We start from the raw sequence: 12,977 nt of genomic DNA, 5'->3' as shown, positions 1-12,977 counted from the left end.
CTTTTGTCTTAATCAATTGACGGGAATAGCTTTTGCAGATGCAGCCATTGTACATACACAGCTTCCTGGGACATCTGTTGAAGTGTTGCAACTAGAAATCCAAAATACACTAGACCATTTTCTGCCAGCAACGGAAAAATGAATGCGCATGTGTGCGCCTGAGAGAGAGAGAGAGAGAGTGAAAAGGATCTATTCGAGTGTTTTAACCAGAATACCATGGTACAATGGTCCATTTTCTGCCAATACCAAAAAAGAGAATGTGCCTCTGTGTGTGTGTGTGTGTGTGTGTGTGTGTGAGAGAGAGAGAGAGAGTCTCTGGACATGTAAATTACGAGAAATAATCCAAAGAAGCTCCGCATCCGAAACACAAATTCTTCACAAGAGAAGCAAAGACAAGGAAGAATATTACAAGATTTAGGTATGATATGTGAGAAACCACAAAGGCCAAAAAGTACAGATTAGATACTTTCTTTTCCTAAAACCAAAGAACAAAAAAACACCTCTAGAAACTATACCATCGGTTTGTCCGTCCGTCGTATTTGTCCGTCCGTCGTATTCATTCATCACAAATGCTGTAGATGATCTCTAGATAAAATTAGAGCATATTTCCATCCCCAACTGGTGACTCGGATTTAGTGGCTAGATTCCACATCATATGCTGAACAGTGAGCAGCAAAATGCAAAATATTTCCATTATCAGAGAAAGGGTAGCTCTAACTGCATAAAACAAGACTTGCAAATTCCTAAAGATATTGTGCTTGTATTCTCTCCCTATTTTCTTCCCACCATGTTTTTGCATTCATCTCTCCAAACCTTTCGCGGCTGCAAAGAGAAGGAAAAAAGAAAAAGAAAAAGAAAGACGACCATTATCACTTGCGGATAGGAAGCATTAAGGTTGCAATACAATTGCTTACACTCCTTGTGTTAGGGATCGTATCTAATGAACAAGGAACACTCAGGATATGCTTGAAAATCAGATCAATCGTCACTAGGCTTATCAAAGAAGAAACAACAGAAAATTGTTATCCGTATCTTCGCAACATTAGCAGTATTGGAACTTCAGCCTAGTGCGTCAAGTTGTTTTGTCCAAGCGATTAGCCATTTTGATTTGTTGCAACCCTAAGAATAGATCAGACATGTAATGGATGCAAAAACTCTGTTGATAAAGCTGGTGTGGCAGTGGTCAAGGTGTATGGTGCTAGAAGGAGAGGTCGGTCTAAGGGTTAGTTGTGGTACCCACACACAAAAAAAGGAGATGCTCCATCTTGCTTTAAATTGATTCCGAAGCACAAAAACCTCAGGGAACTCAGTCACTACCTCAACAAACTAATGAGAAAATGAAGAGGGACTAGAAAATGTAGGTGTGACCAAACCGCATCGAGAGTTTGAAATCATTATTGCTGAAATACATGCAAAAAACTCGTATTTGAAAAGGTTGATGAGTTAGAAAGCAAAATAACTTATTTCAAATTTTCAATATTCAATTTTCTCGGCTTGTCAAATCAGCACAATCTGAAATCTTTAAGGAAAAAATGTACTAATCAAGTTTGGAAATTTTTTCTAGAACTATAAACTGGCCACTGTATAGAAAAAAACTGAAGAAAACATTAGAAACTAAGAGATCTGTTCCTTACCTGAATCTGACACGCCGCAACTCCCTAGTTCCATCAGCTAGTTGTCTGATGGTAATGTAAACTCCGGGCTCATCTTGCTCAACCCACTCTGACTCAATGTCACTAGCATTGCTAATGGAAACTGAAGCCTCGTCTCTGGAAGATGTTGTTGTCCGTGACGCATCGATTGATCCAGGATTGTAGTGGTGGCCCCCACCTTGATCTGAAGGCTCAGGTGGGAAATACCCGTTACTGCCAGAAGGTTTATTGTAGTTTCTTGGCGTCCATTCTTTGTTTAGTGATGGAGTCGTGGGGTATTCTTGTCTTGAGTAAGAAGAATCTCTCTGCTGCAGAGAGTATATTCTTTGTAAGCTATTGGAGTTCTGCATCAGTTCATTTGAAGATGGAGATAGATAGTACTCACTAAGATTGTGCCGGTTTTTACAGTTGAGGATTGAGATGTACCATATGGTCAAATGATTTTTTAACTTTTTTTTTGTAGTACCTCTTTCAGCTGAATTGGTTGGGTGATATAGATATACAGAGAGATGTCATCATTAGATGCCAAAGATATTTTGAGGGCTCGGTCTGAAAACTAAAATGACACCTATTTTATTAGGTCGCTGGATAACTGGGGCCTTTGGTAAGAATGAATTTTTTGATGGGGTTTAGACAATATTGAGCTAAGTGGCCTAGTGCTAAGCTATTTCTGTATGTCATAAACTAAAGACTATATAGCCTCCTAAAATAGTAGATAAATACCTTTAGTTTCCCACAACCTGCTATGTTTCTGATTTCAGTAAAATAATCATATAGTGGACTAAGTTGTCATTCGGGACAAATTGTACATTTTTTTGTAGCAAAAGCAGAAACCAGTGAAATAAATCAATACCTAATAAACATGCCATGAAAATAAAGTTTGAGGTGGTTTACCTCATCCTCAGATCTTGGGGGAGTATGAAGAGCTTGCTGATTGAATCTCTGAACATTATAAAGCTCCATGATTCGATCGTAGTTTTCACCCCACCACCGTTGAGCTTGCCATTTATTAAACATCTCCCGGCTTCAAAACGTACAAATTCAAGCAACGTCAGTGTTGAATCTTAAAACAAAGGCAAACTAAGACTTAAAGATAACTGTCAGCAACTTGGTGTCCAAAAGTTCAATAGTTCGTTTAGTATCTCTATCCAGGCATCTTTCGACGAGGATATCTTTTATTCATCTGTGTCTGTGGGCAGATCTAGGCGTTGACAGATTTCCAGCCAAATTAACCAACCAGTATAAGCTACAACTATCAGGCTTGGCAACTCTTCAACTTGAATCCTTCAAACTTGTAACCCCTCCATCAAATACAGAAGAACTCAGTTTATGAAAGTTAAGACCAATCTGAGGCCTCCCAAAAGTAATTCCAGGACGATGATGCCAACCAACATATTGATTTTCTATTTATTCACTGTAAGACAACTTAAGGCCACTGAAGATATAGCGCCTTCAAAATCTTAAGTCATGTTAGTCAAGGTCTATTTGTGAGGCTTCTAATTCTAAGAAGTGCAAAGAAGATATTCAGAGCCAGTTATGGTGCTTTAACTACTATAGGAAACTTGCCTAATGTCTATCAGAATAGGGGAGTAATATACCTGAAGCGGATTCTCCTTAGATCATTCCCACCATGTGGAAGAGACACAAAGGTAATTTGAACACCAGGCTCCACCTGTGCCATCCATTCCTTGGGCTCGTCCTCATCCTCAAGCACCACTTCACCAGATTGGGCAGAGATATATCCTAATGCTCCAGGGGTCCGGTCCCCACCAAATGCCCTGAATCTTGAAGCTGATCCACCATTTGGATGACCTTTGGCAGTAAAATCCCATGCGGGTGTTGAACTCGAGCTTCCTGGTTGCATGAACGGGTATGGAAGCCCTTCCGAAATGGTATCAAAGTCTGGGAAAGGTCGCTGTCCTCTCTTGTAGGTACTGGAACCTGTACATGGCTTGCATTGTCTATAGGCAACTGACATTTTCAATGCCATGTCCTTGATCTGCAAATTGGTTGAGGCAAATTCTAACTTAACATCAGAGTATTATGGGGTCTACCATTAGTTGACCATCACAACGGGTTGTATTAAAACAAAGGGATATATAAAAAATTATTTCAAGTATAGACTAGAACAACAAAAGCCTTCTGTAAACTTTCAACAGTTAATCTGGCTAGTTTCATTAACTTGGCATACTATAAAAAAAGATACATTTGTGTAAATTGCTAGTGCATTGATAGAGGGTAATAAGAAGAAAGAAAGAATCTGAAGAAAAAGAAATTAAACAGGATAAGGGAGTCAGGATTTAGTATGCTTGCACCGGGTTCAAGAAGTTTATATTAGCAATTGGAACAGCAAACCTCCCTATGTGTACTGTTATTTGTCAATCAAAAATGTTATTTGCGCTAACCAGGATGCATCAGAAGAGCTAGGAGTAAGCTCAAACGTTTACTAAAGATAGATAGTAGGATTTGCAAATTTCAACTTACTAATGCCAATATAAATGAGTTTCCCAAATGTTAATAGTTTGCCAAATGCTCAACAAGCAGTTATTAACCATTTTTGTCAATCCTGTTTACAAAAAAAAAAAAAACCATTCTTGTTAGTCATCGTTGTTCATTGCTGTAACGTAATTGGTTGGTGAGCAAAGCTTTGATTAGAGTAGACAGTTGGAGAAATTGTTTGTTCCTGTATAGTTGGGGGAAAAAGATACTACTAATGTTTGGACTAATAAACCAAATGGCTTTTATTTTTCTTTTTTTTCCTTATTCAAATTTTTTTCGTATTTGTTAATTTTTTGAATTTTTTTGAGGATTATTGCTTCTTAATAACGAAAGGAATCTAAAAAGTTAAAAATTACGATCGAACCCCAAATTTTTTTTTTAATAAAGACAAAAATAAGTCAATAAGCCAATTTTTTGGTCTTTATTAAAAAAAAATTGGGTTGCGATTGTAATTTTTTACTTTTTAGATTCCTCTCATGACGAAGCAATACCACAAAAAAATCACGGAAAACCAACAAATGCGAAAAAAATTTGAATAAGGACAAAAAAAAATTAGCCATTTGGCGCCAAACAACCTGTAAAGCAAGCATTTCACCTGTCTAAGGGTTGAACTAGGCCTGACTACGTAAACAAGTGGCTTAATGACTGGAGTTATCATTTATGTAGAGAAGGTTTTATGTGTAATCATTTTCCACGATTGGCTACATGTCTTTTTATGTAACTGGTGTATATTCCCCGCCTCTCACAATGCTGTGGGGACATCCCCTCTCCTGTGTTGCGAGAGAAAGGGATACATATCCATTATACGAAATATCCCCTCCTCCCCAGGCTCCAACTTTTCTACCTGTCATTTGGAACCTTCTCTTTTGCTATTTGCTTTCAATCTTTCAGAAAACATTGAAGTAGATTTCTCCACAGAAAACCTCCATCGGATCTGAAAATTGTGAGAACGGTTGTTACCTCCTTACCGAGCAACTTTCTGTTTAATAACTACCTAGAAATGGTTGACTTGGTACATGAAACTTTGGCACAAATTCAATGATGTAAACATCCTTCATACCCTCGATTGTCTTGTCATGAATTCACTCCCCTGGGCATGTTATGCTGAAACTTTCTTCTCCTTTTTTGGACAATTTTGTTCCGTCTGTCACTCACATATAAAATTGGTAGATAAATATTCCATGGTGGGTCACAAGCAAGGACAGGGTGTGTCATTCCTCAATATCTTGTCTTCTCTTTTCCCAGAACTCCCACTATTACAACCCAAACACTATTTATATATATGATAGCCACTAGTTAGTTGGAGTTGATATCATAGGAAGAACCTTGTCACATCACCTTTCTCACTTCCTTTCCACCAATTAGCAAAAAGCTTGACTTAAGATGGTTAAAAGAATGATTATGTCTTGAGAAAAGATGAGATTCAGATACTATTTGCCTAACTTGGGAGTATTTCATATTGATAACTGAAGAGGGTGGTGGGGAAGTTGGTGCAGCATTTACCCATTATTTATGGAAATGGTCGCATGAAAAACAAAAACACTATCAGTTGGGTAGACAAAACTGCCAAGTTTTGTCATTACCCAACTTGCTTTCAAACAGACCTTAATTGACAGTAACGTAAGTTTCATGACCCTCATCACCTATTATGATAAAATGAATTATTGCACAGAATACTTGTCTGCACAGTCTACAGATATACATACTAATCTGTTGCCCCGTATTTTCGAATTAAAATTTAAAACATCTATCGTATTCGCTGATCATAACGTTGAAAACGTTCTCTTGGATTTTTGTTGGCATCATTTGTGTGTCTCTATCCCTAATCCTTTTTTTACTCCTTGGACGTTTCTATAACGGAGCAAGATGTTGATTCAAAAGTGTTGTACTAGTACCTAGGCCAAATTAATTAGGAAACCCATGACAGATACTATAATCGAAGTCACATCGATGATTCAAGCCATTGATAACGTACCGTATCTTGAAAAATTATAAAAAGTGCATCGGAATTTTTTTTTTTTTTTTTTTGTATTCTTCTTGCCTTATTGACAACTCAATATATAGCATAACCGATTAAGATTATCATGCGGGTCCAAAGGGTTTCAATTACCGATTCGGATTATCGAAGCGGGTCTCACACAAAAGCAGCATTCAGTAGAGTTCAGTTTTCTTTACTTTTCCTCATACATAAAGAGTAATGTTATGCTACTACTCAAATCCCTTTCCAACACTTATTGAAACCTGTAGGTCATGAGGAGGTTTGGCAATATCTGTCTAGGATGGGTTCTCTCAAAGCTCCTAGGCTTGTAACTTTTGAAGACAGATATAAATAAAGTGTGATGTTTGCAAATAAAAAATGAAAAATCCTTTTCCAACCCATCAACAAAAGTATCGCTTCCTATTTCTGAAACCATAATCTCACTAGTCACTGCAACTAAGTGCAGCTACACAATTACTGTTGGACCGACTGTCCCGGTTATTCGATAGAGTTTAGTGGATTAACGAAGATTGGTTACCCAGAGAAGTGGGCCCCTAAATCCCCACAATATAAAAGCCGAGTGGAAAATTTGGGCCCCCAAGGTCCCCACCGTGTAAAAGCCCAGTAGGACTCTCCTTTCTTTATTGACGTGGGGGCTCGTGACAAGCCCTTTTGAGCAAGTATTTTTGTTTCTTTACACTAACAAGGAACAATAAAACTATGGATACACCGCACAAAACAAACAATCAGAGTTGCTCAATTTTTAAAATGTTATTTTAAGTATTTTTGTAAAAAATTAGCTCTATCGAATATCAATAAATGCTTGATCGATTATACACTCGATTTGCTAATAGGAAATTGGGCGTAGAATCGATCAAGAATTTACTGATATCCGTCGGACTTAATTTTTTACAAAAATGTTTTAAAAAGTTGAGCACATCCAGTATTTTGTGTGGACCCTAAGTTGGTGCAATAAAAAGCGGTGTACACCAAATGGTGTACCCATAGCAGGGGAAAAAATTACGGCCCCGTTCCGGAACGTAAAATAAGTACTTATTTTTTAAGAAGACAATTTCAAGCTCAAAAATAATGTGTATACGCAAATAATTTTTCTACTAATATAGATCTTGTTTAATAGATCTCATCAAGATCTTTAATACGGTGCAAAAAAAAATTAAAAAATTATTTTTTATTTACATTATTTTTGAATTTAAAAATGTGAAATAAGTTGCTTATTTTTTAAAAAGGTTTCTGGAACGGGGCCTAAGTAGTTAAGGAGTATAAAAGTATCAATCATTCTATAACTACGAACACTTAAACAAACTCATTCACATTCGTATTGGGGTCCATACATATTATACCTCTAATGTGTGTGGACCCACTAAAAAGGGAAATGATATTGGCACTCCAAAAATTGATGCAGACACTCCAAAATCAGTGTAACTCCAAAGTTACTTTCCTTTGTTTTTTGGAGTGCCTGCATCAATTTTTGGAGTGCCAATATCATTTCCCACTAAAAAATGTGAGTATGTGTAAGTGTTTATGGTTGAATAAGGATTGTAATTTTGGCACTTCAAAAATTAATGAAAAAGCTCCAAAACTGAATTGTATTAATACACAAAATGACAACATTTTAAAGCTCTTCCATCAATTTTTAGAGTGTTAAAATCAATTTTCTTCAATAATACTGATAAAAGTAATATAGGATTGGAACCTGCGCCGTCAGGCTTTTGGCGGCTTCTTTTGTACTTGGCGTCCCACGCGCCCCTTCATTCTCCTCCTCCACCCTTTGTTTCGAACACGTTATACACGTCAGCATTTCCTCCTTTATTTTTATTTTTTTTCCTTTCTTTTTTTTAAATCTGCGCAAAGAGACAAAATTGAACAATTAAAATACCCGCATCCGACCATGATTTCTTCTTTAAAAATAAAAAAACAAAGGAATTGATTTTTGCACACTTTTCTTTTTACTATTAACACCCCTCTTTTCGTTTTAATTCATGTGAATTTTTACTACGTTATCCTTTGATATGTAAAAAAGTGAACTAATGAAAGAGTAAAATGATAATTTTATGTGAATGAAAACAAAAATAGGAGCTCGGAAGGTAAAAAGAGTATGAAAATCACTATCTATAAACAACGTTGAAACAATATATTTGGAATCATTATGGTGTACATTAGATTCATACACGTTACTAAAATGATTATGAATACATTCTCTCTACAACATTTCTTCTTTAAAGATTATCCGAATTCCCATGAAACTCTTTGTTTTGACAAATGGAACCAACAGTAGATATTAGAAGGAATTAGTTCGTCGGTCGTTTTGCGGCTTTTGCCGAAAACTACACGCTGTACACTTAAGTTTTTTTCCGTTGTTTGTCAGACCTAATTCGGTAATCAATTCCATTCTATATTGTAAACCACGTCATAATACTTGACTATAATTTCATATCATGTAAATTGGATAACAAGTATTAATAAGTAATCTAATCACAAAAACATCCAAGAATTGAATTTTCGTTGGTTTCGTTACAAATTGTGTTGAACTGAAGTTGCCAAAAAAACCAATTCTGGAGTTGTTTTTGTGTATCAATCACACATATTAGTTGGTATCCAATTAACAACTATTGAAAACAACAACTATGCGTTTTGACGAGATTCCAAACATAAATAGAACCGATAATTCAATTAAAGGTTAATTTGCACTTATACCCCTTGTACTATCACTGATTTGAAGATGCATCCCTTGTACTTCAAATTTAAGCATTTGTACCCCTGTACTTTGAAGTGAAAGTAGGGAAATTCGCACTTACGCCCCCTATATTTTTACGTATAAGAGATGTAAGTGCTTAAATTTAAAGTACATGGGTTGTATCTTCAAGATTGATGATAGTATAGGGGGTATAAGTACAAATACTCCTAAATTAAATCCAACAATGAGACGGAAGACAGCCAACACCAACATTCTTCAGCGGGAGAAATGTTCCGAATAAAAAATTCAGGCTTCCTGTTTGGTACCCGGGAAAACAGAGCGTAGTGGACACTGGACGGAGACCAAACAAAAATCCATGCTCTCATGTTTTTTTCCGGGATTTTGAGAGAAAACAAAAAGGAAAAGGGAAAGGGGATATGAATCAGAGGGCAGAAACGGCATTAATGGGGGGAAGGAATCATCAATTCGTTCTTTATTGATTCCGCCCCTCTGCGGCGTTAAAGCAAACACTTGACGCCTCATTCGAGACCACTTCTTCCATAATAGAGTGAACTTTTCCTTCCCATTATTGATTGAATTGAATTGAGAAGATGGGATTCGTGTTGGCCCAAGTTTTCTGACACTCGAATGTTGATAATCGACTCTCCTGTTGTTCGAATCATATCCATCCTCATTCTTCGAGAAATATTTCAATTATCGATTCACCATAAATGTATCCGTGTAAAGAGAGAGAAAGTAATAAAGAGAGATAGAGAGAGAAGGAAGCAGAGTATGCGCATGTCCTTTTCAGGGCTGGTGTAAATGGAACCAATCACGGATGATCCATCGCTTTACTCAGAAATAATACTGTACGACAATCGTTTATGACTAAAAATAAAATTTTAAAAAGTAGAATATGTGGGACCAAATTAGTTATCCGAATACCCCATTTTGAGGGTGTTTGGCAAGTAGATTATTGGATTTTTGGATTCCCATTTTCGGATTATGGGTGTTTGTCGACAGATTTTGAAAATGGATTTTGGGAGAATGGATTTTCGGATTATGGATTTAGGAGCCAAAAATCAAAATCTGGGTTGGAGGAGCTTTTGGGATTCTCATTCTCGGATTCTGAATTTTTATTACGAAAATACCCCTAATACTCCCGTCATTTTACTAAAATTGCCTCTCCTTCCTTATCCACTTTCCTAACAGCAACCATGGAAGAAGGGTCCAACGTGATGATCGTAACATGAACGCTGTAAGGGCATCTATGCGGGATTTCATTGTGGAAAACAATATACGCTAGGTCACCTCGACACTTTCGAGGTTGTGTGATGTTGTTAAACATGTGTGTTTGTTTTTTTCGCCGTGTGTTTTTTTTTCCATTATGCTTGTAGGCGTGGTTTGTGTGTGTGTGTGTGTTTTTTTTTGGCTTCAGATTGTACTTTTTAATTTGTTTTATATTTATGTTATGTGTTTGTCATTAAATTAAAGTGTTACTTGTAACATTGGTCTTATTATTTTAAATCCAAAATACCAATTAAAAATACCAAATGTCTTTCTTAAATTAAAAAAAATGAAAAAAATTACGTATCAAAAATAATTATGTTAACACAATAATATAACGGCCAAAAGCAAACAGCAGATTTGAAAAAAAAAAAAACAAAAAAAAAGACAAAAACAAAACATTACTTTAGAATAATAATAGACTTCAATAAACGGCCCATAAAAACTATTCAACAATAAAGTTTAAAAAAAATTAAACAAAAAAACGGAAGTGACTGTTATAAGAAGACAAAGGGCAATATGGTAAAAATGCAACCCATAATTCATTCTCAACAATCATCACCAAACACTACTACAGTTTCAAAATACATTCTATACAAATCTCCCAAACACTCCTATCATACCCAAAATACATTCTGCCCATAATCTAAAAAGCCAAAAAGCCAAAAAGCTGAAAATCAAAAGCCAAAAAATAGGTTGCCAAACACCCCCATTATTTAGCAAGGTTAATAATTTTGTCACTTTCTTTTTTTTAACGTTACTCACCTACAAATGTATTTTTGATGCAAAAATATACTTTCAGGAAGGTGACATTAACAAAAAAAAGGGAATGGCAAAATCATTTTCCTTTAGTAAAACAATTGTAATGATAATTACTATTTGTGAAAAATATGGATGACTCTTTCTTCTTTTTTCTTTTTTTTTTAATAATTAGATGTTCGGACCGATTTACACACAACTCGACTTATTATTAGTAACTACTGCCCGATCAAAACTCATTATTGGTTTCAACAAATGAGCACTAATACATCATTTTGAAAAGAGTGTAAATTCCATCCACCTGTGGTGGAAAACCCAAGTTTTTGGGTTTTCCACAACTATCAATTGGGGGCCCCACCGTGCATATTTTATAGTAATCTGAACCGTTCATCTTGTAGGGCTCACAAAGTAGTATATCTTCACAAAAAATCAACTTTATCAAACATGGAAATATTTGTAAAATAAAAAATTTGGATAATTGATTTAGGCCCAACCTAACGCCGAATTTTACAAACTGAAGGTCAAGAATTATAAACCCAGTAAATATTAGTGCCTCATACTATCCAAGACTAATTAATGCGCACCACTTGATTGTTTGGATATGAGAAGCCTAGGGCACCACATGTCTCTGAATGAGAGACAAACATTTTTTTTATTTTTTGGGGGAAGGAAAAAAAGGAGGAGAAATATTGTGAAGGTGTTGTAAAAAATGAAGGGGGTCTAAAAATGAATTTAGATCGAAAGTAAAGCTCGCATTTTACAAACTGATGAAGAAAGAGATGCATGGGATTTAACCCAGGGGAAAGAACCATGGGATTTAAGCTCAGCTCTGCTAAATGTATTCCCCTCCCAGTGGAGAGAGAGAGAGAGAGAGAGAGAGAGAGAGAGAGAGATCGAAGATGTTTCTGAAAAACGAGAAAATGCTTGTGTCTGTCGAGTGCTGAAAGCGGATGGTGAATCGACAAGGAGACAAAAGTCCCGAGAAATAAAAACTGACTGGTGGTCCCTGTTGTTACTGTTACCAAACCCACTCATCACTACTCTGTTTCGAATTTCGATTCCTCCTCTCTCTCTCTCTCTCTCTCTCTACATACACACCGAGACAAAATCTTAGTAGCAAGAAATTTCGATTCCTACACTCCAAAACAAAACTCTAACGACAGATTATTCACGTAACACAAAATAAATGACACTCCAACCTACACTAATCTAGACGCTCGCAGAAAAATTGGTCGATTTAACGACAGATTATTCATAGAATCGCAAAATGCATTGAAATCAACATGTTCCAAACGAGCAATAGGAAACCAAAACGAAAAAACAGAGACCAGCAAATGCAGTACTAGCTATGTGCCCTGTAAAAGTATCTATGTAGATACATACAGGGAGAGTGTCAGAGAGAGAGAGAGTTGATGTCATACCTTACGAGCAACCTGTATATTGCCTCCGAAACAACTTCAAAAACCAGTAAATTAGCTTTTCCACGCCTCTGTCAATCCTTCCAATCTTCAAACATAGTACCAAAAAAGAAGCCCTAGATCTTTCAGAAAAATCAGTCAAATCCCCCCAAAAGAAAACCCTTGAATTGAGCTTCGCAGAAATGAGAAGCTAGGATATCCACCCTTGAGCTCAACTTTATAGAGAACGTGTATAATCAGTGGCAGAGAGAACAACGGCAGAACAATCTTCAGAATCTCCACAGGATAAAACCCCGGCGAGTCTCCGGCAGCGCAGGGCCCAGAACTGAAAAGATTTTGGATACTTGGCTCCAGGTCTTACGTTACCATATCATGCGCACTCATGCGTATATAGCATTGTATATGTAGAGAGAGAGAGAGAGAGAGAGAGAGAGATGGTTGAAGGAAAAGAAGAGGGTGGGGGGGGGGGGGGGTTGGGGACCTGGGGTTATTTATGTGAAGAAAATTGTCTCGAGGAATTAGGGCATGTGGGGCCCGGATGTCTCGGGTGATGTTGGAACGGGGGTAAAAATGTAATCTACTCCCGCGGTGTGTTAAGTAGACCACGTGTTGTAATTCTGTTGGATTTTCTACCTCCGATGGAGCTGATTTGATATTGATTTTGATTTATCAGGATCAATCAAATCAAA

General features: G+C 36.7%; 1 protein-coding gene across 2 annotated transcripts; it reads right to left on the bottom strand.

The window, feature by feature from the left end:
• Positions 1-300: 300 nt before the first annotated feature.
• On the bottom strand, positions 301-12,745 carry LOC131306637 (protein BREVIS RADIX-like). 2 transcript variants are annotated; one of them, XM_058333014.1, is made up of 6 exons: positions 12,292-12,745; positions 7,844-7,991; positions 3,251-3,651; positions 2,547-2,676; positions 1,635-1,960; positions 301-822 (listed from the first exon to the last, which is right to left on the bottom strand). In XM_058333014.1, exons 2-6 carry the CDS (start codon positions 7,946-7,948, stop codon positions 744-746), a joined length of 1,041 nt encoding a protein of 346 aa, XP_058188997.1. In that variant the 5' UTR covers positions 7,949-7,991; positions 12,292-12,745; the 3' UTR covers positions 301-743. The 2 variants fall into 2 exon arrangements, with proteins under 2 accessions (XP_058188997.1, XP_058188998.1); XM_058333015.1 differs by having other exon boundaries at positions 1,635-1,957.
• Positions 12,746-12,977: the final 232 nt, after the last annotated feature.

This window comes from Rhododendron vialii, chromosome 11a, assembly GCF_030253575.1.
Source record: "Rhododendron vialii isolate Sample 1 chromosome 11a, ASM3025357v1".
Classification (NCBI taxonomy): Eukaryota; Viridiplantae; Streptophyta; class Magnoliopsida; order Ericales; family Ericaceae; genus Rhododendron; species Rhododendron vialii.
Note: the sequence above shows the minus strand (reverse complement) of the source record. Positions and strands in the feature narration are given on the sequence as shown.

Excerpts from the sequence above, each read along its gene's own strand:
- LOC131306637 (XM_058333014.1), bottom strand. The coding sequence starts at position 7,948 with ATGCTGACGTGTATAACGTGTTCGAAACAAAGGGTGGAGGAGGAGAAT. Across the intron at positions 1,961-2,546 it reads CCCCAAGATCTGAGGATGAG|CAGAGAGATTCTTCTTACTC; the intron begins GTAAACCACCTC and ends TACTCTCTGCAG. Across the intron at positions 823-1,634 it reads TTGCGGCGTGTCAGATTCAG|CCGCGAAAGGTTTGGAGAGA; the intron begins GTAAGGAACAGA and ends TTCTCTTTGCAG.